Genomic DNA, 22849 nt, shown 5'->3' on the forward strand with positions numbered 1-22849 from the left:
TCGCCTTTAAGGTAACCTGTGGGGCCCCACTCTCCCCACCTCGCATTCATTGGCCTCGTGATTTGATGTTGGCATGCTGGCAAAAAGCCACGCCGTGGGTCCCAAGAATGGACAGCTTTCGGGCCCCACATGGGGTAAGCTGGGTTTCGTAATGCACATGATCACCATCATGATCTGATGATTTTTTGAAGCGCGTGGCTCCAGCGTGTGGGGGTTGCAGCAGCTTTTGGTTTTTTGTCCCTCGAGTCAACGGTCAACGAACGAGAAAGCCGCTTTTTAAGCGAAGTTAAAAATGAAAAATAAAAAACCTCTCTTCCCCCTTCGGACAAGACCTAACCGCGGTTAAAAAGACTTTAACATTTAATAAAAAGATCTCAGTTACAACATCATACTGTTTAAACCAGGGTTAGAACAGAACCATGGTTAAAAGTGAAATGAACTAGGGTTGAGTTAAGTCATGCAAGCTAAGCCAAAGAAAAAGCCATATAACCATGATTGAGCCAATAGGGTTACTGACATAAGTCATGATTGAATCTATACCCATCTGTCTCTTTCTCTGGCTCTGTTATATCTCTATATATAGTCCCATCCTTTCACTGCTCTACTGCATCAAAAGCAAAAGGCTGTTTACACGCCTCTGGCTGCTAAAGCTCAAGCCATTTTCTACTCCTCTTTTCCTTCCGTTTTGCCTTTTTGGTTTTCTCAGAATCCAAACACACAAGGGAAGAAAAACCCAGAAAGGAGGTGGGAAAGTTGAGAACTTTGGTTGGTTTGGAAAACAAAAGACGATGGGTGCTGAAAAAGATGATGGTTTGGGGTTGAGCTTGAGCTTGGGATGTGCTCAAAATCACCCTTCTTTGAAGTTAAATCTCATGCCTTTAGCGTCACCCCGCATGCAAAATCTTCAGCAGAAGAACACTTGGAATGAGCTGTTTCAATCTTCTGGTATGTTTCTCGTCGCTTTACCCCTTTTTGAGTTTTGAGAATGAGAAACGGTTAAATTTTGAAGAACACCATGTGTTCTCTTCTCGGTTGATTTCGTTGAATTGCCAAATCTGTATAGTTTTCTTTTCCTGCACCAGCAGACGGGGTTTGTCATGTTTCACTTCTGTTTTCATGACTATACCCCAACTGTTTATTCTTTCCTATCTTTAGTAAACATGAAGTCTTGAATTCTGAGGGAAAATCAGTACTGCTATTTTACATTCAGATCTGATGTTTCCATCATCTCTATCTTTGGGTTGCGCATCCCTTACATTTACCGTGGTTGATTTCTTTCCTTCTTTTGCGAGTTAAAATAATCTTAAAACTTCAGTACTTGGTCAGCAAACTTGAAACTTGAACAATTTTGTTACATTGCCTGTTGTGTTTGTCGTATCACAGTTGTTAGCCGATAAGGCTAAGTGGGGTAACCCCTACTTTTATTTTGCTAGTAACTTGTTTCTTTATCAACACAATCTCCATACGCGTCGGTTTTCTTGTAATTAAAAAGCTGTCATTTACAGTTAAACTTGATCAGGTTGATGAAATGAGTGTTGTTCCACAATTTAAACATGCAGATCGAAACCTGGATACGAGATCATTTCTTCGAGGGATTGATGTGAACCGGGCACCAGCAACGGTTGATTGCGAGGAGGAAGGTGGGGTCTCGTCTCCCAACAGCACCATTTCTAGCATAAGTGGGAAGAGAAACGAGAGAGACCCTGTGGGTGATGAAACTGAGGCCGAGAGAGCGTCTTGCTCTCGTGCCAGTGATGATGAAGACGGCGGTGCTGGTGGCGATGCCTCGAGGAAAAAGCTTAGGCTCTCAAAGGAACAGTCCTTGCTGCTTGAAGAAACCTTCAAGGAGCATAGCACTCTTAATCCGGTTAGTGGCATTTTTCCGTTATTTGTTTTGGCATTTGTAAGGACAGTTTTCCAATGTGGTATTGATGTCAAATGTGGGTCTTGTGTTTCTATCTACAGAAGCAAAAGTTGGCACTGGCAAAGCAATTGAATCTGAGGCCTAGGCAAGTGGAGGTCTGGTTCCAGAACAGAAGGGCCAGGTGAGATATTTTTGATGTTTGTTAAGGGTATTTTAGGGTCTTGATATAAGGGCAATTAAGCCCTTGGCAATGTCTGGATAAGAATAGAGTTGTCCCTTTCGGCTAAAGAAGATTTGAAGGGATTCTGGGGTTGCTTTCACAATTTCAACGCTTAACTCTTCTCTTGGATTTTCAGGCAAAGTGATTAATGAGTTTCTTTTATTAAAGAGTTTCTGGGCTTTTTTTTTTTTGACTTCCTCTAAGGGGTGCATCTCCTGTGGAGTAAAAAGTGTCAGTCTATTAAGCCTGATGTCAAATCTTTAGGGTCACTAGGTGTTCAGGTATAAAGCGGTTTCCAGAGCTGCAGATTTGTTCCTGCAAGTGGGCTTCTCATTAAATGATAAAAAAAAAGAAGAAGAAGAAAAGTTACTCTAATGCTAGAAAGTGTCAGAAAGATTTGCTTGCGTATATTGTAATTGTCTAGCTTTGCTTTTTTTTTTTTTCTGGTTTGTTTAGTAGCTGTCTAAGGCAGCTTGGACCATAAAATCCGAATCATATCTCAATGCATGGAATTGAATTGGTGCAGGACAAAGTTGAAGCAGACGGAAGTTGACTGTGAGTATCTAAAGAGATGTTGCGAGAATCTGACCGAGGAGAATAGGCGGCTGCAGAAGGAAGTGCAAGAGCTTAGAGCTTTGAAACTCTCTCCACAGCTCTACATGCACATGAACCCTCCCACAACCCTCACTATGTGCCCTTCTTGTGAACGTGTGGCGGTTTCTTCCTCCTCCTCCTCCGCAGCAGCTACTGCTTCCTCCACCCCAACTTCGACGGTCCCAAACCGTCACCACCGGACGAGTTCCGTTAGCCCTTGGGCAGCAATGCCAATTGGTCATCGACCCTTCCATGCCCCTGCATCTAGATCATAAGTAGGATAAACCATGTTTTCTCATTTGGGAAGGATACATAATCAATGATGGTGGTTACTGGTTAGGATACCATTTTTTTTTTCCTTCAAATCCTGCTTTCCTTTTGGACTAAAGAGAGGAAAAAAGAATAAGAAAAGAGGATGTAAAGGGTTGGACTGGTGACAGAAATTTCTGTTTATAAATAGAAAGCAGGGAGATAAGGAAATATAACAGAAAGAATCTGAATCCCTTTCGGTTATATTATTGTGATCTGTTGCTGGCAAAGTGAGAAAAAACATAGAAATGAAAGGAAAGGGGGACAACATCTACAGATTCTAGCTTTGTTCACCACTTTTTACTTATCAGTAGCTTTTTCCATGTGAATGGTTTTGTCCAATTTAACTTTGATCAGATTCCAGGATACTGTCAAACTCTTTGCAACAATGACTGCAGGTTAATGGTTATGGCTACTTAAACCTAAAAGGACCGCACAGCAAATCTAACAACTAATTTCTTTAATGATCTTAATCATGTCATTCAACACCTCCAACGGTGCATGTCCGCAAATACAAACCAAAATGGGCAGTTGGTTTTACTCTTTCTAGTTCCTTTCCTCTTATACCTGAACAAATCTGTCCAATCAAAAGAGATAAATCTGGGAGAATATTGCCCATGTTTTAAATGATTCATAAAGGAAGTGAGGACGCTAGGGACGGAACCTAGTTCTTTACGAAGCAAAGGGGTACGGATGCTCAGCCTAGCTAAAGAGTTCTCTTAGCCACAAATTATCATCTCAAAGGGTACTCCTGCTTTAAGCCCAAAGACTAAAACAGAGTAACAGAAAGTTTGGCAGCAGAAGCTTCCCACAACTAATTTCATTACTTAATAGCATGTTTGGTTCCTCGTTTGGTTATCAAATGACTCAATGCAATCTCTGTTCTCCAAATTAATTAATCCCAACCCTTCCATGATATTTGCTATTCCATGAGGGGGGAATAAGCTATGGAGCGTTTTAAAGGGTCTAACAATGGCTTCGGAGTCGGGGCATAGAAGTATTGACTTGCAAATCGAGATTAGCACAATCGTGAAAGATATAAATCCAGCATCAATAGTCGTAAGTCATAATTATAATCTAATTCAGATGATTAAGAGATTGCTTCTGAAACAGTGAATCGTAGAAATTAAACACATCTGTTGTGAAGGAAACATAGTTGCAGACCGTAGACGAACATGGGGATAACACAAGAGGATAATTTTATGTTATTTGATGTTCCTGCTTCAGAGATTAATTCTTTTCTATTACACCATGTAGCTAAACTCAACTTATCAAGCTAATAAATAATAGTCTTCATTCGAAAAAAAAAAATTAAATTAATAAGACAAAAATACCCCTTATAAGTGAAAATGAAAAAAAAATGATTAAATTTTTAATTATATATTGTAACAAATTAATATTTTAAATTTAAAAATTATTTTTACCATCTATATATTGCAACAAATCATAACAATTCTTACCTTATTTTATTCCGTCAACCAAACTATATAATAACATTCTTATTCTATTCTTACCTCATTTTATTTTCATAGAATAATTATTTTATTTCACGAATTAAACATATATTAAATTTTAACAAGTGTTTGTAGACACATGATAATCGGTCATCAGAAGCATTCAATACAATAATAACTGCATCAGGGATGAAAGTCATCAATGGTACACTCAGTTTCAACATTGAGCAACTACTTTTCTCATAATTAAGTCCTACAAACAATAATTAAGTTGTAGATAAGACTTCCCACTCTACTTTCTCTACTTCAGCTAAGCTAAACCTTCCTAGTTCTATACATGCATTTTTGGTTGATTTGTCAGCTTGTTTAGCACATTCTAGCATGCCTAAAAAAATATCCATAGGGAACAAGAACAAGCAAGAACCGCACAAAGACTTACCAAGGGAAAAAACCAGATAAGAAACAGGACATTAAGATAAAAACAGAGAACATACTCATGCCTGAGACGGTATCAGTAATAGACATCTAAAAGTTTTGAGTCAGTGGAGGATTTTAGTTTGTTCGAGTCTCAAACTCTTTTTTCTTACAATTTCCTAGCAATCAATATCCCTTCAATTACCTAACTTGCCAAGTAGAAAAGCCAGATGTATGTATTATTGTAAACTATTGCTCACAATCTCTAACCATTCTTCAATTTGTTCAGGAAATATGAAGCAAGGGAAAAGCTATCACAAAAACTTCTGAAGCCATCAACAGTTTTGATAACTTAAAAAACTTTTAGCACATTTCTGTTCAACAAAAATTTATAATTGCAGCCCTGAAAGAAAAAATCTGTATTTGACATATATGTGCAAGAATTAGGGGAAAATGACAAATATTTCTAGAATACAATATTTTTAAAAGGCAAGGACTGATGTAGAGTCAAACTGTATTAACAGTGTCAGCAAGTGAACGAAGTATGCATCCCAAACCAGCTCTCTCTGTAAGCTTCTCGTGAATCCTAAGACACTGATCACACGTGGGGCGATCTCCAGTTGACAATCCTCTATACAAGTACCTGGAAAGAATATAACAATCATCACTTGTTATTTCTTAGCAATATCAAATATAGAACTACAGAGCATGCACCCAAAATGAAAGCAATTGTTTCCCCAGAACAATAACATTTCATTAGGCCATTTTCAGCAGTGGGACTTTACAACCCTGTGAAGGATTCACATTCTAATTGCATTCTAATTGGTCAGTCTATAAAAAATATCAGGTACAGTTGGTTACAAAATGTAAACTCATCAGCAGCAGGTACTAGTAGACATTCCTTTGCCATTAATAAATAGGGACTATGCATTACTTCTCAATAATCAAATATTTAGCAGATCAGCTACCTCCAATGCTTCTCTAACAAAGCATAAAGAGACCTCCAATTAAAGGGTAACCATTGGGCCAGAAGCTCAAAAGGTCATCACACAAAATCCTGCATAAACCAACTCAGAATGTCACTCGACCTCCAGAGTTCCTAACATTCCAGCCAAATTCAGATATCCTGTTACCAATACTCCGAGTTCGCTACAAGGACCGAATTCCAACAGAACGAAATGCTTAAAACCTGATATCCTTTGAACTGGTCAGAAAGCAATTCTGTCATTTGCAAAATCCTTTATGAACCAAGTAACAGGGTTTACCATCAAACTTGTTATCAGTACAATTAGTAAGAGTGTAAAACCATAACTCCAATGCCGACCATGGAAATTCTCAAAATTCAGCTAGAATATCGAAAAAGCTTAAGCGTAGGAAATTGGACTCATATCATCAGCAATAAGAATGCCAATAACGTAAAGTTGCAAAGAGGAAATAGAAAATAGTAGTAATCATTTGGGTAGAGATCAGCAAAATCATGCACAATTGGTAATAACATAAACATGCCATAGCTTCCAGTTCCTAATTTAGAGATACAATACAAACAAAATAAATGAAAAGAAAGACTTACTTCATAAGAATATCATAGTACTCAGGATCCAAAGAAGAGAACATTCCGTCGACATCTTTTATAGCCATTAGAGCTCTATGCACCACTATCCAATTCGCCGACTGCAATACCCAGAATCCAAAATAAGAAAAGTTTAATTCTTTTTTATAATTAAATAAAAAGAAATTGAACAATTTTTTTTTTTTTTGGGTTCGAGACCTTGCATCGCTCGTCTCGAGTCATAGGAGGAGAGCCCTCCAGCGCTGTTTTAAGAGCTTCAACGGGTTTATTCCTGAGGTAAGAACAAATCAATCCTTGCTCAATTAGGGTTTCTTCTTTAAAAAAAGAAAGAGGGATTTGATCCGGTTAGAAATTCTTACTGTTTAAGTAAGCTCTCGATCTTCCTAGATTTGTGCTCGATTCTTGTTATTATAGCCTCTGCATTATCAGCTTCCACAAATTTCTCTGCTCCTGCCATCGCTACTTCCCTCACTTTATCTGATCCAAGACCTCTGCCAAAGCTAAAAATTTTCCTGGAAAAAATTTATTTCCCTCCCAACGGTGTCGTTCCAGGACTTTGACCCAGAAGGGCAAACCGTTTTTTGGTTTTTCCCACCAAACGCGGAGCGACAGAGTGATGCCTGTGGAAGGTCAATTCGGTCATTTAATTCAACGGTCGTGACAATTATTATAATAATCATACTTTTGAATTCTGCTCCCTCTCTTTCCAACTTTACTCTCTTCGTAACCAAACTATTTTCCTTGGTTTCAAAGTCTTCCTTTCTTCAATCAATCATTATCATTTTATCTCCTCGTTTTTCCCCCATTTTCTCAGTCACCGGAAAGGAAAAAAACCTAACAAAGCAAGCTTAGCAGCAGAAGCAGGGAAGCTCATAAGCATTCCCTTCATCAATGGCAAATTCATACCCTCCCTTTACAACCAGACCCGTCACAAGAGACAACAGCAGATGCAGAAACAATACTAATACCTACACGCGCTTTGCTGGTAAGTTGTTGTTTTTTACTTTCTTTCTCATTGCAATCCCATTGTTCCCTTCCCAAGCTCCAGATTTCGTCAACCGAACGATACTCAACAAGTTTTGGGAACTACTCCATCTTATGTTCATCGGCATAGCTGTTTCGTATGGTTTGTTTGGTCGTAGAAATGTTGATAATGGTAATCTTGATGATTCTCAGTCTAATGTTTCTGGAATGTTCCATCTTTCACCTATTTTTGAAGATGGTTTTGATCACTCGATGTACTATAGTGGGCAGGGTAAAGCTGGATTTTTTAATGCTAAAAATGATAGCTTTGAAAATCCTTATGAGGAAAATGTTGTTCAAGCTTGGAGTTCTAAGTATATTCAAGGGGAACCCATTGTTGTGTTGGCTCAACCAAATTGTGGTATTGAAAAGTATGGTGAATCAGGTTCCAATATTGACTATAAACCTTTGGGGTTGCCTGTTAGGAGTTTAAAATCCAGAGTTGGAAGTCGGGGTAGTCCTGAATTTGGGAATGGATCAAGCGAGTCTTCTGGTTCAAGTGTGAAGGATTTGTCGGATAGTTCTGATAAGTGGAGAAGTGAGAGGTTTGATGATTTAGGTTCTGAAAATTTGGAGGGGAAGTTTAGTGAGAGTCATGTTTTAGGTTCCCCCATTCCTTGGCGTGCGAGATCTGGAAGGACGAAAGAGAGAGTTCGCGGCGGTGCCACTCGTCCTTCTCATTTTAGGCCTCTCTCAGTTGATGAAACTCAATTTGACTCACTCAAATCACGATCTTTACGATCCACAGTTTCATTCTCTTCACAAGTTGGTTCACAGTCACATTCACCGAGTAACCTGTCACCCTCACACTCCAATTCTTCAGAATCACCAAAGTCCAATATGAGTGAATTGGTGAAGGAAAGGAGTCCTTGCCGGTCTTTTCCTCCTACTTCATCATCAATACCAAAACCCATGAGTAGCAAAGCTTCAGTGACTGCATCACATTCTCGGCAGTATAGTGATGGGTCCTTGTTGGCGATCCATGCAAGGAAATGCTTTGAGGATGAGTTGAAGGAATTCTGTGACAGCAGAAAAAATGATTCATCAAGTAGTAAAGAGTGGATTTCAGGTTCCTTCGAATTTGAGGCAAATCCCGCAGCTCCTTCTAAAGCTTCCTCAAGAGGAAAGTCAGTTAGGACTTTTAGGACTTTTAGAGCTAATGGCAATGCCGTAGGGGCAAGAGAGGCTGGAGAGAAGAATGAAAATCATTTAAAGGGAAAGTTGGCAGTGGCATCTGATGAAGTTGAAGAGGCTTATACGGACAAAAGTGAACCAAAAATTGAAGGGCTTAATAATCTCTCACTTGGGTTCAACAGGCAGAATCTTGGAGGTGACTGTTATATGCCAAAGCCAACATCTCTCGAAAACCAGAACAAAGAAAAACAAGAATATTCTGAGCATCCTGCTGTAGAGTTTGGAGAAGACTCGGAGAGCGAGAATGAGGATTTTCAAGTAAGCTCAGATGAAGAAACCATGTCTGGAACCTTCTGTGTAGAAGGAAGTGATACTTCTGAGGTTGACAGGAAGGCTGGTGAGTTCATAGCAAAGTTCAAAGAGCAGATTAGGCTTCAGAGAACGACATCAATTGATACACCAAGAGGGCTCAACATCACTGGTAACATTTTTAGGTGAAAATAGCTGCAATATACAGCTATAAATTTCTAACCTAAGGGTACAATGATTATTTGGAAGTTGAGAATTCTTCATCCTTATGGTGCTGGCATAGTGGCCTTCCTCTTGTTTGTCATTCTGTCTTGCCTACTTTACAATACACAGTTGAAAATAGGATTTTTTTTTTTTTTTTACTTATTACTACTAGAATCAAGTTTCTGCAGAACCGTATTCAATGGTGACAACATGTTTTGAATTATTAGTTCAAAAGCTGCACAATTCATTGACTTTTGCTTTATCAGCGTTGTGATATTTCCTTTTGATTTATGGATTGGTATGAGATTGATGACCACAAACATATGTCAATCAAGATGCCTGAGAATTATGACTTCGTAGTTTACAATTGTATATCTGCATAGCTTTGAGATACGCATCTCCTTCAGATTTCTCTTGTCAAGCTTTCAACAGAGTCCAATTTTTGTACAAAAACACATGAATCTGGGATTTTGCATGTCTTACCTAATCTTTCTATGAATTCAAACAATTTGGGGCTGTTAGGAATTGATTCTTCCTACTAGTTCAACTTAACAAGCATCTCCATCGATAAAGGCTTGCATGGTAGCAAAGGAGAAGATGAACTGAGAAACTCACCAATGATCCTAACCAGAACCTTTCATTGATTTGTAGGTTTCCAATGCTCCAGCCATTGTCAAGATCTTTTAACCACGAGCAAATCTTTTTTGGCCTCATGGTTCTGACAAAATATTAAAAATTCTTTTTACCAATAATGCAATCTATTATTATAAATTCAAACCAACTATCACCAAATATAAATAAAAACATAAATTCAAACCAACCACTACTTTGATAATTGCATGATGTTATTTGTTTGAAACAATATTATAGAAAATAATATTATCTTTGACCCAAAAAAGTTTTCACATTATACATTGTTGTCTTGTCATGACTAAAAATTAAAAATAACTAAGTATTAAGATATTTATTTCCACTCATTTCATGCATTTAACATTTAAAAATAAAAATACACTTAAAAATACACAATGACTTACATAGAAAAGTATATCATATATAAAAAATATCAATTTTTTAATCCATTCAATTATAAATCAAGAAATTAAATAAAATCAAAATCGAATAAATCAAATTTAATCAATATCAATCAATTTATCGAGTTGGAATCGACTAATGATCATCTATATACATAATTTATTTGTTCAATTGTCATATGGCATATCAATTTTATTTTGATGAGATCATTGATTTTGTCATCAATATAATTATCATGAAATGCGAAATTTAAAAAAAAAAATCTAGCATCACGAGCTTGACTATATAATAAAATGAATTTATTAAAAATAAAAAAGAAAATCGAAAACGTCATCGTTTTGGTAACCGACCCCGCAAGCGTTAGATTTTATTACCGGTAAGTTTTCCTTAATAGGGGACGGTCGAAAATTATTTCCTTGGAGAAATATAAATTACTTAATTTCCTTTTCTCAGAAAGTTGTTGAAGATAGGGAAAGCGAGAAAACAGAGAAACTGACTCTGCAAGGAAAGGGCCAAAATTAAAGCTTTGTCTTTTAAATCCTTCCATTTCGGGTTTTGGTTGTCTTCGCAATCTCTCCTTTCTTTTCTTTACCTCCCCTTAAAAGTTTATCTCTTTCTTTTTCTTTTTTTTTTGGTTATTTTATCTTCAAATATGATCCAGATCATGCATGTTTCAAGGTCAAACATGTTCTCAACCGTTCATAGTCAGAATTCTTGTTGTCAAGGTTTCAATTTTCGTTGTCTGATTTCAGTCTTCATCTGTTTTAGTTGATGGGCATTCTTGTTTTTCGTTGATTTGCATGTTATTCTTGTTGTGGACTTCAGTTTTGGGTAATTAAGATTAAAGGGTACTTTTTTTTCCTCTGTTGATTTGAGTTTTGTTTTGTTTATTTTAAGGGTTTAAGGGAAATTTTTGTTTTTTTTATTTGCTGTGTGTTTTGGGGAATTAATTGAGAGACAAGCGATGTATATTGAGGAATTGAAGGAAGGGGAGCAGCAGGATGAAGATCTGAGTAAATTGTGTGGAGAGAGCCTGGTTGTTTGGGATGCAAAAAGGGTTTTGGTAGGAGCAGGATCACGTGCTCTTTTTTATCCAACTTTGTTCTACAATGTTGTCAGGAACAAGATTCAGTCTGAGTTTAGATGGTGGGATAGGGTTGATGAGGTATAACACTAATTCATTTGCCTTTTCTTTATGCAATTATCTTTTGCTGGAATGTTTTTTCCCTTTTATGTTAGAATATGACATATTATTATAGTGAATTATGCCTTAAAACTATGAATTGTAAAGGTGATTTTGTTGTTGCAATATTATGTAGCTATTGGGCAAGGGAAGGGAGTGGGGATTGGGGAGGAGGGATTTCGATCTTAATATTCTGTTTTTGTTGCAATTCTGCTGATGATATCTTTTACAAATTTAGATCTCATCATTAACTTGATATTTAATTGACCATTTAGCAGTCATGCTTCCATGTCTTTAGAATCTCACCGTTTAAACTTTGAGGTCAGCCTAGTAGTTTGATTTTCAAGCTCTGACAGATAGAGCAATATTTCACTTGATTGTTAATCAGGCTGATGATGCATGTTGTTGTTCATATTGCTTTATCTGTTAAATTGTTTTCTTTAGCTCACTTTGCCTTGGTTTCAGTTTATTTTGTTAGGTGCCGTGCCTTTCCCTACTGATGTGCCCCGCTTAAAGGCACTTGGTGTCTCTGGAGTTGTGACCTTAAATGAACCATACGAGACTTTGGTCCCAACATCACTATATTATGTAAGTATACTCTTTGCAGATTTCATGTTATGTTGTCTATGTTAATTCTGTAGATATGGAATATATGTTGAAATAAATAATCAGAAAATTTTAGACAGTAGTGGTTTCATGAAAAATGTACCTAGTTGCCTTGAAAAGTTACATAATTTGAGCTATCTTTAAATGAGTTAAGAATTTAGATGTGGAAACCAGAGTGCTTTAAACTTGACCCTTTTCATCTATACTTTGAAGGTACTCAGTGCATTTTTTAGCTATGATATGAACCAAAGAATGCATGGAAAATTTTCTTCAAATTTTTATTCATGAGAAAAAAAAATTAGAAATGCTGCATATCACCTTCTATCAGAAAAATAATACTAGTCTTTTTTTATCCAATCACACATAACCCTCAAAGCTCAAATATTCATGGTTTTTGTTCTTATGCATTGTTAGGCTCACAACATTGATCATCTGGTGATACCTACAAGGGACTATCTTTTTGCTCCTTCATTTGCTGACATATGCCAAGCTGTAGACTTCATTCATAGTATGTATCTTCTGGGGTTTGTCTTTATTGTTAGTCAAGTATATAAATTTTTTGGCTTCACATTTACTTATTTGGTTTCCTTTTTGGTGCTTTATGAAGATAATGCATCTCTTGGAAAGACCACATATGTTCACTGCAAGGCTGGTCGAGGGCGCAGCACAACTATTGTTCTCTGCTACTTGGTATGCAATGATCAAAATTAATTGAGTATCCAACTGACTCTAGGAAGCAGTCTTATCCTTTTTTAATTATAACAGGTGGAACATAGGCATATGACACCTGATGCAGCTTACGAATATGTCAGATCTATCAGACCTAGGGTACTTCTGGCGTCTGCACAGCGGCAGGTATGCCTTAATGGGTGTTATTCTATTCTTGTTTTATTGTTATTGATTTGGCAGATAGTTTTTACTACTTCTTGTGATATGAATGGTTATGTTCTTCTTAGTCTCATATCATCTTAATCCGTTGATATAGGCTGTTCAAGACTACTATCTTCTCAAAATTAAAAATAATGAAATTCCTGGAAACTCTTGGCACATGATAGTGAAGAAAACCCCAGTTCTTCCAGCAAAACAGGATACAGCAGCCTTTGATGATGGCTCTGTAGTTGTCATAACAGAGTCAGACCTTGATGGATATGATGCTAGCTTTGATGCAGGCGTGTCAGCTACAGAGATGTTGGGAGAGGGAAGCCTGGCTGGCAGGTTTCAGTTTGCTAGTCAGGCGGCTATTGCCAGACTTTCATGCCTATGGCTTCGTTGCCATGCAGATCAGAAGACATCAAGGAAGCCTGGTCCTTTGAGCAGTCTTGGTATCGACATCCGGGTTTATTGATTCATTGATGTTAATTTGAGCTTGTTTTTTATTTTTGTCAACTTCCCATTTTTTTCAGAAAGCACATTGTGTTTTTGTGTTATTTCATTTTTGGTTGGGTCAGTCAGAGAATGAAGTATATACTCATTCCTGGTTAACTCAAGTGAGAGGGAAACGTATAGAGAGCGAGTTTAGTTTTCGTATCTTTCCAGAAGCATAGAGATTGAGGAAGCATGTGTACATTGGTAGGCGTGGCATTTCGTGGTAAGTTTCAATTGTACTGCAAGTTTTAGTTGTTTAGGTGGGGAAAGACTTCCTAAGTTTGTACATGGATCAAAATGTGAGATGTTTCTGCAAAATGTTGTCATATTTATCGATCTGCTTATCTCCCAGCATATGCATACCTGTGTACTTGGAAATACCAATTTGCCATGTTCCCCACCAAATCCAGTTAAACAGCCTTACTCCAAATGACAGGAGCTGCAGGTTTCTTACAGTTTCCTATGATATACAAGGTGGTCTGAAAACCAGTCTCTGGGAAAAATGGCAGTACCTCTTTCTTCTTGAAAGGTTGCTTACTGAAAAATTCATGATGGAGTATTCCTTCAATGTCAGTTCAGAATGAGATAAAGATGAATTTTAGATTTATAAATAAAAGTTTTATTTTACATAACAGACAGAATTTTTGGCTTAAAAATATGGGTTCATGACGATATAAAAAAATTGTTCAAATCTTCACCGATATTGGATTATTACGAGAGATATTAAGGTCAAGGTAAGTTTAAATTAAAAAAGGTTTCTCTCTTTTATGAGCAAAAAATTAATGTAATAAAAAAAATTGAACAATTAATAAGAGATGGAATGAATTTTAGACTTGTAAGTTGAAAATTGTAATATATACCTTTTGTTAAAGATAATAAAAATAAGTTACTTCCCTTGGTATCATGTGACTAATTTTATATTATCAATACTTTGAATGTGCTCGAAATATATTTGGTGAACTCAGTTGACTGATTAAACATGGAGATTCAAACTCAAAATGTCTATTAAAAAGATTCATATTTCACAGTGGAAAAGGATAGAACAAGAGCAACGTACTAAATTGAACATGTAATAAACCTTTTGGGGAAGTAAGGGAAATATTAAGAAATGGCAGGGGGTGTTGTGATATTTAGACAATTTACCCGCAACTGAGGATAACATACGAGCAAACTGCAAAACGGCAATTCCAGCCTGGAAAAGAAGCCATGCCCATGATTCTCTCAAGTCCTCTTCTGTCTAAGCCATCGTTTCTCTGTAAGTCTCTTTTCCTCTGTCATACATTTACATTTGTATATCTCCATAACCATGGGATTGAACACTTTGTCGTTCTTCGAACAGAGATTTTGCTTTCCATTTCTGCGTGTCTCTAATTTGCTCTTTGAAATTTCTTCTCCTTAATTCTCAATTCTTACTCTCCTTGAATGGGATAAGAAGAACTTGGGGTAGCGAGTTAAGTGGAAAGTACTTGACCCCTGAAGTGATTCTAGAATTATAGAAAGAAAATCTATGTCTCTGTTGGTAACAACTTAACGACTTAATGTACCTGGAAACAACTCTGCGGAAGCAACTTTTAACTGGAAACTCAGTTAGGTAACTTCCATAGAATTATGAAGCGGCAAGCAAGGACATTTACTGTCAGCTTTTGGCTTTCTCGTTTGATGCGACAGGATTTTTCATTACTTCTTGTACTTTATTCCGTAGTGCTTAGACTATCAATGCACTTTGATTAACCTTTTGACAATCAGAATGTTTTCCTGACGCACAAGTATTTGGTCAATTCATCATCACTGTGTTTATTGACATGAAATCCTTGTTTATTTAGTATATTACTAGTTTCTGGTGGTGCCTATTTGAACCTCTTATGTTCTGTTTGATCTTTGAACTGTGAACTACATTGGGTTTTGACCACTCTTGGTTCTTGTTGTTATCTTTCAAGCATTACTTTTCTCAATCAAGCAATTAACTTACATGTGTACCTCTTAAAATATTAGTATGTCTTGTTCATACTTTTTGACATCCGACATTTCAGCATATTCCAGGGTAGGAATTTTCTCCACTCAAAAGAAGAAAAATGCATTTTGCTGCTTGAGTCACAGCTTGAAAGATAACGGGTGAGCCTTTGTTACAATCTCCTTGTTTCCTGTATTTTAAAGGTTGCTTAGGTCCTTACCTTCATGTTCACGGCCAGAGTGCAGAACAGATATGTATCCCATCAGGAGGGAAACTCAAGTCGTAGGTTTCTTCTTTTCCTTTTGGTCTCATCAGGCCTGTCTCCAACCTTGTCTTCCTCTGGAAAGACCAAGAGTAAGAACCCCTATGATGAAAAACGCTTGCTAGAACAGAATAAAAGGAGACAGAAAGAGAACAATGCTCCCGATGACTTTCCAAATTTCATCAGAGAAGGTTTGTGTTGCAATGATAGAAAGTCAAACAGTGTAGCAATGTCTAGCAGAATGTACTTCATCTACAAGTATTATACCCATTCTGAACCCAAATAATCTTTCTGATCAACATATTTGTGATTTTTCTTCATCTATCATTCTCTCTTTCTCTCTGAGGAAGCCAAGGAGGGAAGGATTCCGACTTTTAGTCATTGTAAACCATCTATAAATTCCTCTAACCACCACTAAATTTTAAACATTTGATTCAGGTTTTGAGGTTAAGGTTGTAGCTTCAGAGGATTATAAAAAGAGTGATTCAGGGCTTGTATACCGGGATTATGAAGTTGGTAAAGGTGATTGCCCAAAGGCTGGTCAACAGGTTTTTTCTTTCATTGTCTTTGAACCATCTGTTCATTACCTTTTGCTCTGGGTTCTTTCTAGTGTTAAGAAAAAAAAGCAATACATAAGTTATTTTGGGAAAATGAGTGCAATTTGTGTAACATGTTTGACATTTTTTCAAAATACAGAAAGGAAATTATTTGTCGTAGGGTATTACATTTAGTTTTTACCATTTGATGGAATTGGTATCAACCTCAACATGATTTATCTTGGCTGCATTTGTGGTAATCTTGTGTCATTAAGAGAAAGGTTCTTGTCTCAGCATTCTTCTGTCCAAAAACATGATAAAGTCCAGTGGCTTCATTTTGCTGATCAGAGAATCTTTTCTGGCTGTATCATTAGGATAACTTAATCCAGCACATCTTATTGCTCAGAATTCAAAGACAATAATAAACCTAGCTAGAGGCATAAAAATCTGGCCCTAATATAGGATTTACTGAGCTTAAATTGATTAAATTGCAATCAGACAATTTACCTCCAAATCATAGAGCATAAAAGTTATGAAATTGAGATATTATATGATAGTCTTACTCTGAAAGTTTGTTTTGCTAACCACTACAGCTAAGGAAAATGAGAAATAGAGATATTACTGCTATATCCATTTATGCCTCCTCCTAACTAGAAAAAAATTTCAGGTCACTTTTCACTATATTGGTTATAATGAGTCAGGCCGGCGCATTGATAGCACCTATATACAGGGTGCTCCTGCCAGAATCCGCATGGGAACTAATGCAGTGGTTCCAGGTGAATAGATTATAAGTCAGGCATTCATTGCTTTATGACTATCTGATATTGGAAGTTCTCCCATCTTCCCTTCTGTTTTCTGCCCCCTGCAAAACATAAACAATAAACTGTACAATGAACTAAGTGAAGAAATGACTGAACTAGATCATATATGCAGGATTTGAGGAAGGAATTAGGGACATGAGGCCAGGGGGGAAGAGAAGGATAATCATTCCTCCAGAACTTGGACCACCGGTTAGTGATTCCTATAGCTTGTTTCTGTTTATTTTAGCATCATTTATTTTTTTTTTGTTTTTCAGGTTTTATTCGTGTTTGTAATGTTACTATAACTTCAGACCAGTAGCAAAATTATTCATTCAACATCCTTCTGCACTTGGTTCAGGAAAGAGATGGAAGTAAATTTGTTGGTTGACTAATAGAAATTTCAAGCAATCACTTGTCTAGATATGGAAAAGAAAAGGAGAACGATTTACTCAACTCTTAATTTAACTCTGATTAAGATCCAATATGATGCTTCTTGCAATTGATTAACTGCACCTTAACCAGCAATTGATCATGTTAGAGTCAATATTTTCTGTTGTGAAAACTATTATCATTCATTCTATACTGCTTATTTCCCATGTCATTTTCCCTTTTCTGTCACACTGCAATGGACTTGGGTTCGCCCTTTTTTTCTTCTTTCATTTTTTCTGATTAATCGACTTGGATTAACTTGATTCAGTGGAAATTATGTTTTCCTCTTCAGGTAGGGCCTTCGACATTTTTCAGCTCAAAACAGTTCGAAGTTTTTGACATTGAATTACTCAGCATTCAGAACTGTCAAAGGAGAACCATAGCTTTTTATTCTGATTTTGTATGCAATTGAGTGATGGGAAAATTTTGGAAAATCAGTCTCTGTTCCTTGTCCTTGAAACGGGCCTCACTTGAAAAGTTGATTATGTAATATATCTGATTCTTTTTCAAGAACTAGTTGCCATGCTTGTGTTCAAATGTCACTTGAGAAGATGAACTAAAAGGACACATTTGGAACTAATTTAATTGTCTGGATTACGATCGACCGGTAGATGTCCCCACGATGGGACTGACAGTTATCAGGGAACAGGAGCTGCGACTATAGTCCTCTGGCAAAGTAGAGTGGGGGAGAGAGAGTTCAACCATGGTTTATCAGTTATGCTTGAAAATTAGTAGGGACGGGTGTCTGTCTGCACTAAGATCAGGCCAGTATCTGCCCCGACAGCGGGACTGACTGTTATCGGAGAACAGGAGCTGCAAATGTAGCCCTTTGGCAAATAAGAGAGAGAGTCCACCTGTGGTTTATCAGTGACGCTTGAACATTGGTAGGGATGGATGTCTACTTTCTTGATGCTATCAGAGTAATGCTTGTCACCTGTGTATTTTTGTATTTACATTGGGCAATCAGTTTGCATTAGCATAGGACACCATTTCTAAGAAGAAAATTGAGTTCTTCACGGCCAACATAAAATAAATATAGAAATAATTTTCGGTGCAAACACTACAAAATGTCAACGATCCTTATAGTACACTTTACTTAAACCTATGAGGAACCTGTGCTGCTGTGAAAACGGCAGCTTATGGAGAACCTACCTACTTGATAAGAAATTAAGACTACACTGCAGAGAACACCACTGAGACAACATTCTCTATTCATTGGACTGCAGCTTGAAGCCTAGAATTGTTGAAGAGAATTCAATATCTACAAACCTATTATTCAACTTCTCTAACCAAATGGCTTGATCCAGAGTATTTCAACCATTAAGCATCTTATGATTCATATGATCACAAATACTCTTATTGCAAGATCAATGCAATAATACAATGAAAAACTGCAAGCCATACTGAGAAGCATATGTAGTCTAAACATGTAATTAGTGTGCATCTTCTTCGGGTGCCATATGATAAATAATTGTCTCATCTGAACTTGGATTAGCATGATACTGTCCATAAAATGCATAAATACCAACAGATATTACGCTGAGGATGACAAATCTGATCCATGCTTCATAGTGCAACTGTGCAAAAGAACAAACGAAAAAATAGTTAATTAACACTGTGCAGCATTGGTCTATAAATTTGTCAAGTCCTATTTCCTTTGTCAATTGATTTCACAGAATTAATGCAGTAATTCCAAAGGAGAGTAATAAGGGCTTTTCGCAAGCATACCTGAGCAAACAGGAAGATGTTGAAAAAAATGCAAACAGATGGCACAATGGGAACCACAGGACAAGAGAACCCCGGAGGATCTGAATAAGCCTGAGAAAAGGACATTAAGGAGTTCAATAAATCTTATTTAAGAGGTGTTTACAGATACAGTTGCCATGTTACATCAATCAGAAAGTGAAAGTCTGCACTGTAAATAGCCAAAACTGCATCAATCTAAAGCAGTTGCAAAAGGACTTGTTTTCCATATTCAGAAGGTTGTTTAAAGCCTAATTCAAAAAACCATTCCACTAACACCATTAAGACACATGTAGATGAATAATACCTAAAAGACCCTCCTTTCCTGCCATTAAAAAGGAATGGTAGAAAAAACAAAATTATATATTGACAAATTCAATCACCTGACGGTAGCAAAGAGCAGCACAAGCAAGTATGGCTATCACCACCGCAACAATCATAAAAATAAATGAAGCACCATAACGGTAAAGAACTCCAGTAGCAAAACCACAGCATGCCACTGTGACGATGCATATGACACCTTCACACCAGGTTGACATACATTTTGAAGAAGCTTGATTTCCTGTCTTATTTTTCCAGCGAAGAGTTACAACGCATGCTGCAACAACCGAATAGCCTGTCTGAAACAAACCAAAGTATAATATGAGGTGCATGTCCTTCGCAATCATGCACATGTTAAACCAATCTGTCTTTCCAAAACATCAACTTATTATATGCAGAGTAATTTCCTCTGACCTCACACAACCATCCAACATAGCACCCAACACAGGCTTTTCTATAAGTTACTGCATGTTGTGATAGAAACCAAGGTAGGCACATAATATGATAGGTTATTAGTAAGTAATAAGTTCTGAAGATACATATCTGCTTCTATCCAGAGCTGAAAATAGACTATTTTGATAACCTAAACATGACAGAAGGAAATATACCATATGCTGAAGCACAGTACATCTTCCAAATTTGTGAGTCACGCACATTTGGTGTCCACTTACTTCAAAGTAAATGGCATTATAGTTTGGGAGAATTTAATAACCATATATATGATGAAAACAAATATTGGGCAATAACCTTCTCAAGAAAAAAAAAGGTAACAACATACCAGTGAACCCACTGAAAGAATGTGTGATAGGATGTGCACGTTAAACAGTCCTCCCAAAACAGCAGCAATGATACCGACCCAGATTTGAGAATGAATAGGTGTGTGACGTTTTGGGTGCACTTTAGCAAATAATGAAGGCAGCAAGCCATCCCTTCCAAGCCCAAGATATAAACGAGACTGCTCAGAGAAACATTCCATCATGTACACTGGGAACATGTTACTCAATAAGGGCATAACAAAAACTAGAAATTCTAAGTTAGTTAACCTGGACATAAAGACCAACTAGAAGGGTTGTTGTAAGCCCAGCAACAGCTGCAATGCTGATTAAAATGGAAACATATTTCAAACCCTTGGATGTAAAAGCTTCAGCCAAAGGAGCATCTTCTCCCAGGAGATTGTAAGGTACCATCCCAGTGATCACCAAGCAAACACCAATATATAATGCAACACATATAAGCAGACTTCCCAAGATTCCTATTGGCAAATCCCTCTGAAATATCGTAATTTAAACAGGGGAAATATAAAAGAATGAAACTATAAGACAACAAGCAGACACTATATAGAATTAGAATACAAAATAAATGTTTGTACTATAAATTACACACTTTGCAGCATGAGGTATTGAGTCGATCTCAAAATAAGAATACCTGAGGCCTCTTTGATTCTTCAGCAGAATTAGCAACCGCATCAAATCCAACATATGCAAAGAACACTACAGTTGCTCCCGTTAATATCTCTTTAAAACCATTGGGAGCAAAAGGAGACCAATTATCTACATCAACCTCGAAAGCACCAGCAATGATGACAAAAATAACAATGACAATCTGCAACACAGTTTATATGGAAAAACAAAAAAAAGTTAACCACAATTCACCTTTTTCCTTCTTTTAAGTAAGACCTTCTCTAGTTGTTGCTTTCACTATACTTACTTTCTCAAAAGTTGGTATTTATGTTGTTACTCACAAACGTCAAACTGTTAACTTTTAATTATTCACGGATCTTATTTGCATTTTTGTTTCCGAATATGATATTTGTTACTTCCAGAAAGGAAAAACCAAACGAACCCTTCAAAAAGAGAGTACCTTGGTTGCAGTCATGAAAGAATTAACAGCAGAAGATTCTCCAACACCCCTACAGAGAACAATAGTCAAAAGGGCAAGAAGAATCGGAGCCAAAATATTAATAGACAGAGTTCCTCCAAAGAATTCTTCGCCACCGTGACCAATCCAGGCCGGTATATTTCCTTTCAAAGCAGGAATGAGCTCGAAAAACGTAGCCACGTAGCTTGCCAAGCTACGCGCAATACTAGCTGCCCCGATATGATAATCCAACATCAACTGCATGAACACAAGAAACGCTGTGATTTCATTGAACGCCGTATACGCATACAAATAAGCGCCTCCGACTACGGCCGGAAACCGCGACGCTAGCTCCGCGTAACACAGCGCGTTCAACACACACGAAGCTCCCGCGAGTATGAAACTTATCGTCACTCCTATAACAGAAACGAAATCACCCAAAAATTCAATTCAAATGAAATCCGGGAACTCAAGAGAGAAAAAGAAAAAGAGGAAGAGAGTGAATTGACACGGACCGGGGCCAGCATCGCGAGCCACGGTACCGGTGACAACGAAGATGCCAGCACCGATAGATGCACCGACGCCAAGGAGAAGAAGATCGAGGATGCCGAGGCGGCGGATGAGGCCATCGCCCCCAGAGGTAGCACGGCCGAAGGAGGGGTTTAGAGTTTTGGCTCTAAGTGCGGAGGAGCAGAAATGAGAGAAGCAAGAAGAAGAGGAGGTGGCATCTTTCTGTTGGCTCCCCATGTGTACGGGAACCGAAGACTTGTTGCTGCAGTGAATATTTTCGTGTCATGATGGTATTTGATCTTATTTATATTGTCGGGATTTGTTGGGGTTAGGTCCGGATCTCGAGGCCTGCCCTTAGGCATTTTAAATCTGCTCATATTGTTTTTTCATTATTAAACTTTTCTTTCTGTTTTTGTCCTTTACTCATTAATTACTTTTCTGTATTTGGCTGTTTTCTTGTTTAGATTCATGCATGCCTTCCCTTCTATTTTGTTAGGCCAATTAACCCATGCCAATTTAGAGAAGTCTAATTTAAAATCTTTAATTTTAAAAAATATAAAATAATAAAAATTAAAATAAATCTCATCCATATCACTAATCTTGTATCAATAAAAAATAAAATAAATTTATAATTTATAATTAAAAGCCTTCTTCCATTATATAGGCATGTCTTAATATTTTTTGGATTAAAACTTAAAAAATATGGACCCATAACTCTTATACTATTTAAAATAATATTTAATTAATAATTTATTAGCTTATACATTAATTAAGCTTTTTTAATGCTTAATTGATGTATAAAGTAGTCATTTGACATCAACTTTAATATTGAATCTGTCACGCAAAGAGATACACTCAAAACAATAATCATATTATATAATTTTTTCTTATAATACGATAATACTATACCATAACTTCTTAATGCACCAAGAAAATTTAGAGATGATCAGGTCCAAGGAGATTAATTTCAAGTAACATTGAATTCATAATTTATAAAGGTTTCTTAATTGAGTCATGCGTATATGTGTGCGTACAATTTTGATGTATAAGAAGATTATTAATTTATATATCAAGTGAAACTTATATGTTTTTTTTAAATGTATTATTTTATAAATTTAACGAATTATTAATTTACCACATTGATTTAAAATCATTATCG

At 36.8% G+C, this 22849-nt stretch overlaps 6 protein-coding genes across 7 annotated transcripts; 4 read left to right on the plus strand and 2 right to left on the minus strand.

Moving 5' to 3' along the window:
• Positions 1-593: 593 nt before the first annotated feature.
• On the plus strand, positions 594-3270 carry HAT3 (homeobox-leucine zipper protein 3). The gene is made up of 4 exons (XM_007052219.3): positions 594-945; positions 1560-1867; positions 1966-2045; positions 2611-3270. The coding sequence occupies exons 1-4, from the start codon at positions 789-791 to the stop codon at positions 2951-2953; spliced, it is 888 nt and encodes a 295-aa protein (XP_007052281.3). The 5' UTR covers positions 594-788; the 3' UTR covers positions 2954-3270.
• A 1909-nt stretch (positions 3271-5179) lies between these two features.
• On the minus strand, positions 5180-6986 carry LOC18614453 (actin-related protein 2/3 complex subunit 5A). Its single transcript, XM_007052220.3, has 4 exons — positions 6785-6986; positions 6624-6696; positions 6426-6526; positions 5180-5498 (listed from the first exon to the last, which is right to left on the minus strand). The coding sequence occupies exons 1-4, from the start codon at positions 6880-6882 to the stop codon at positions 5363-5365; spliced, it is 408 nt and encodes a 135-aa protein (XP_007052282.2). The 5' UTR covers positions 6883-6986; the 3' UTR covers positions 5180-5362.
• A 162-nt stretch (positions 6987-7148) lies between these two features.
• Positions 7149-9346, plus strand: LOC18614454 (cotton fiber protein). The gene has a single exon (XM_007052222.3). The coding sequence runs from the start codon at positions 7317-7319 to the stop codon at positions 9078-9080; it is 1764 nt and encodes a 587-aa protein (XP_007052284.3). The 5' UTR covers positions 7149-7316; the 3' UTR covers positions 9081-9346.
• A 1202-nt stretch (positions 9347-10548) lies between these two features.
• Positions 10549-13617, plus strand: LOC18614455 (phosphatidylglycerophosphate phosphatase PTPMT2-like). Its single transcript, XM_007052223.3, has 6 exons — positions 10549-11292; positions 11776-11898; positions 12331-12424; positions 12524-12606; positions 12682-12771; positions 12902-13617. Exons 1-6 carry the CDS (start codon positions 11092-11094, stop codon positions 13259-13261), a joined length of 951 nt encoding a protein of 316 aa, XP_007052285.3. The 5' UTR covers positions 10549-11091; the 3' UTR covers positions 13262-13617.
• Positions 13618-14449: 832 nt separating this feature from the next.
• Positions 14450-17839, plus strand: LOC18614456 (FKBP-like peptidyl-prolyl cis-trans isomerase family protein). Of its 2 annotated transcripts, none has more exons than XM_018129982.2 (7): positions 14450-14536; positions 15312-15393; positions 15471-15685; positions 15933-16042; positions 16698-16806; positions 16964-17040; positions 17552-17839. In XM_018129982.2, the coding sequence occupies exons 1-7, from the start codon at positions 14488-14490 to the stop codon at positions 17669-17671; spliced, it is 762 nt and encodes a 253-aa protein (XP_017985471.1). In that variant the 5' UTR covers positions 14450-14487; the 3' UTR covers positions 17672-17839. The 2 variants fall into 2 exon arrangements, with proteins under 2 accessions (XP_017985471.1, XP_017985472.1); XM_018129983.2 differs by having other exon boundaries at positions 17556-17839.
• Positions 17840-18248: 409 nt separating this feature from the next.
• On the minus strand, positions 18249-21981 carry CAT9 (cationic amino acid transporter 9). Its single transcript, XM_007052226.3, has 8 exons — positions 21696-21981; positions 21184-21596; positions 20749-20925; positions 20367-20591; positions 20102-20278; positions 19386-19622; positions 18988-19077; positions 18249-18836 (listed from the first exon to the last, which is right to left on the minus strand). Exons 1-8 carry the CDS (start codon positions 21925-21927, stop codon positions 18693-18695), a joined length of 1695 nt encoding a protein of 564 aa, XP_007052288.1. The 5' UTR covers positions 21928-21981; the 3' UTR covers positions 18249-18692.
• Positions 21982-22849: the final 868 nt, after the last annotated feature.

This window comes from Theobroma cacao, chromosome 1 (genome assembly GCF_053813885.1).
Source record: "Theobroma cacao isolate CCN51 chromosome 1, ASM5381388v1, whole genome shotgun sequence".
Classification (NCBI taxonomy): domain Eukaryota; kingdom Viridiplantae; phylum Streptophyta; class Magnoliopsida; order Malvales; family Malvaceae; genus Theobroma; species Theobroma cacao.